This window comes from Salvelinus alpinus, chromosome 1, assembly GCF_045679555.1.
Source record: "Salvelinus alpinus chromosome 1, SLU_Salpinus.1, whole genome shotgun sequence".
Taxonomy (NCBI): domain Eukaryota; kingdom Metazoa; phylum Chordata; class Actinopteri; order Salmoniformes; family Salmonidae; genus Salvelinus; species Salvelinus alpinus.
The window spans coordinates 98058321-98061888 of record NC_092086.1 but is presented as its reverse complement, the minus strand read 5'-3'; the positions used below and the strand labels follow the sequence as shown (position 1 = coordinate 98061888).

General features: G+C 41.5%; 1 protein-coding gene across 8 annotated transcripts in view; it reads left to right on the top strand.

Moving 5' to 3' along the window:
• The first annotated feature begins 1015 nt into the window (after positions 1-1015).
• Positions 1016-3568, top strand: part of LOC139535909 (AP2-associated protein kinase 1-like) — a 102528-nt gene continuing 99975 nt past the window's right edge. For 5 of the 8 annotated variants that reach the window (XR_011667228.1, XR_011667227.1, XR_011667226.1 and 2 more), the window contains exon 1: positions 1016-2972. Coding sequence is in view for 4 of the 8 variants with exons in the window: in XM_071335883.1 (XP_071191984.1) it covers positions 2813-2972 (160 nt within the window). In the remaining 4 variants the exon portion in view is untranslated. The remainder of the gene's footprint in view (positions 2973-3568) is intronic. The other 3 variants (XM_071335865.1, XM_071335873.1, XM_071335857.1) reach the window with 1 other exon arrangement.

The window sequence follows — 3568 nt, the reverse complement described above, 5'->3', positions numbered from 1 at the left end:
GATACACTGTCAATTGTGGGACCTTACTGTATATAGACAGGTGTGTGCCTTTCCAAATCATGTCCAATCAATTGAATTTACCACAGGTGAACCCCAATCAAGTTGTAGAAACATCGCAGGGATGATCAATGGAAACAGGATGCACCTGAGCTCAATTTCGTGTTTCATAAAGGCTCTGAATACTTATGTAAATAAGGTATTTCTGTTTTTAATAAATTTGCAAACATTTCTAAAAACCTGTTTTCCTTTTGTCATCATGGGGTAGTGTTTAGATTGCTAAGGATTTTTATTTATTTAATCAATTTTAGAACAAGGCTGTAACGTAACAACATGTGAAAAAAGTCCAGGGGTCTGAATACTTTCCGAAGGCACTGTATGTGTAACTGATAGATGCACTCACACTACATGTTAATGTTTTAAAATGTAAATTGTAAAGTATTTTGTCTGTAATGTCTTTTTCGTTATATGTCGGACCCCAGTAAGCCTAGCTGTCGCCATTGGCGTCGTCTAATGGGGATCCTAATGAATCCAATCAAAAACAGGGTGGTGAATGTGCAAGGTGATGAGCTTGATGCAATTTTTTTCCAAGAAATATCGAGTGTCTTACTCTGGTGACATGATGATCGAAGCTTGGCTGCTGTTTGAAAAATAGAAATAATATCGCTCTTAATAACCATTATAAATTCATAATGGGGTAGCCTACGCACGTAATCTGCGAGCTGTTGGCTAGAGCGCATGTGCCAAGAAAGATTGGGCACATTTTCAATATAACAGTTTTATGACAAAACCATCAGTAGAGTTGAACATGCGATGGAAACTCATTTAACCTGTCTTTTTCATTCGGTAGCCTACATGGGAATGTAACGGTACAAGTTGTATGTGCACCAAGTCATCCCGCACTGCCTTTCATCTGTAAAAAGTCAGTTTGATAGAAACATATATCTGGTGGGAAATGCGCATTTTTTTAATGCATTTGAGAATATTCGCATTAAAATCTGTCGCAAATTGGATGCTATAGATCAGGGGTGTCAAAGTCAAATGGACGGAGGGCCAAATAAAAAATTTAGCTACAAGCCGAGGGCCGGACTGTTCGAATGTTCATTGAAAAATTTTTAAATGACGCATATAGTCTAGTGAACCTAATTGAACCTACTGAAAACCTAACAAATATATTCCAATATGATCAGATAAATAAAGCAATATTTTCTTATGGCTCTGTCAGTAATCTTTAATTTTCAACAGACACAAAAGACAAATTTCCTTTATATAAAAATCCCCATAACATGAACATTAAATGAAAGAAACCGGTATTCAAGGCACCTTTCCCTGGCTTAGCCATCGCACCTCTGTGTGATAAGGCAAATCACCATGCTCCGTTTCTAACTCCGTCAGAAATGCCTTGAACTGGCGGTGATTCAAACCTTTGGCTCTGATAAAGTTAACTGTGCGCGTGATGATGCTCATTACATGCTCCATTTTCAAGGCTTTACCGCACAACGCTTCCTGGTGTATGATACAATGATAAGCTGTCAGCTCACCTGTCGCGTTTTCCTCTTGCATCTTTTCCCGTATCTTCGCCACCAGTCCGCTCCTGTGTCCACACATCGCAGGTGCTCCGTCGGTTGTCAAACCCACGAGTTTTTCCCAAGGCAGCTCCATCTCATTTACACAGCAGCCTACTGCTCGGTGCGTCACCGTTGCATTGTGGGAAATGTAGTATTGGTGCGTGTAAAAGATCTGCGGGCTGCCGGCTTGCTGCGGTCTGCGGGCCGGTTCTAATAATAAATCAAGATCATCCCAGGGGCCGTAAAAAACCTTCTCGCGGGCCGGATGTGGCCCGCGGGCCTTGACTCTGACATATATGCTATAGATGCTCCCCACCAGTGCCCCCCCAATCGTAGAAATAGATATCATGACTCCACTGCTGTAAAGCCTTAGCAGGCAGCTGCAGCTATGTTGATGTTGTCGTGTAGCCGAAGCTTGTTTTAGCCTAGCTTGAGTACATAACATGAACCACTAACTAGCTGGCTATTATTTATCTATATTTTCTAACGGAGCTATCAAACCAAACTGAGATCGAAAGTATCTAGCTACAATCGGTACACTCAGTATCGGAATGACCATTTCCTGTCAGTTTGATATTCATTTCCTGTTGCCAAATAGCTAGCTAGCGGTCCGTGTGCAGCCTACTAGCCTTTAGCTAATTGTAGCTAGCTAGATGATGTGTTGTAGTAGACTTGGAAATAATCATATTTGCCGAAAGACATTGAAAATGGAAGGATCGTGTAACATTTGCACGTTGCACCGGGGATATATTGCAACGGACGTAATTTTTAGAGGATAACCTGGATAACCTTAGCTACATGAAATGTCATAAACTAGCCGCGGAGTTGGAGGGACCCACAACCCCCTGAACAGCTGTATTGATGGAGAAATGTCCTCCAAGACGATAGCAAATATAATACTGCACAAGGTTTAGCGGAATTATTTTAGTCTGCTATCTTGTCTCTATATCTAGTCTGTCAAGCAAATAGTAGAGGGGTCATTCCGAGATTGCTAGCTACTTAGTCAATGATGAGATAACTAACTGCTGCCAGTGCTGGTGAAGAAATCACAGCTGTTTTGGCATCTGCAAACAACAAGACTGGCTGTGTCAGACAAACCTTCGGCCTTGTCCAGAAATACAAGATTTGTGAAACTGGCACAATACATACATTTGTGAAACTGGCACAACTGTAAACAAGGACATTTGAGCAGTCTGTATCGAAGTGAGGATAATTTTTCCTGATCATCGAGATCTGACATAACTATAATGAGGAAGTTTTTTGATTCATCTCGTCGGGAGTTGGTCAGTTCTGGACCTGGTTCTGGAGGGGGTAGCAGTGGATCCAGCCATGCAGGTGGCAATTTAATTGGTCGTTCATGTACTATTGGGCGGCACCAAGTCACTATTGAAGAAACAGTGGCCGAAGGTGAGATGTAGGAATTGATGCTTGTCTTTTGGAAACAATGTTTTGATGTTCATGTTGACTGAGAACATGTCATGTGACATTTTTAGTCAGACAGCAAACTGCAACAATGGTCAACATCAATCAGTCATTACCAATCAGGTAGCTTCTGCATGAAATATGGAATGATGTAATTCATTTATGCTCAAGCCAGAGGCAGGCCTAGGTTTCAGTGTGATATGGCTACAGTATGCCATTGGTAAAGACATACTGTTGTGTCAACTTTCCACATGATGTACTCCTATTCCTGACACTCCTACATTTGACACACCCAGCCCAATGACCATTTCACTGTAGATGGATAAGCCATCGTGCCATGTTTGTAGTGTGGCTTTCATGGCATCAGTTTTGAGGATCAAGTGTGTGGCTGCTGCAAGATGTGACTTATGTCATATCAGTCAAATGACTGACAGCTCTGTCATTGTTGGAGCAGCAGCTTCATTTGGTAAATTCGTTGGCAGGAAATCCCCTTACGTATTAGGCACTTAAATGGACTCAGGATCTGTCTGTTTTCGGTGTTCTATGAATTATTAAAATTAGTGACCATGGACATGAGAAGA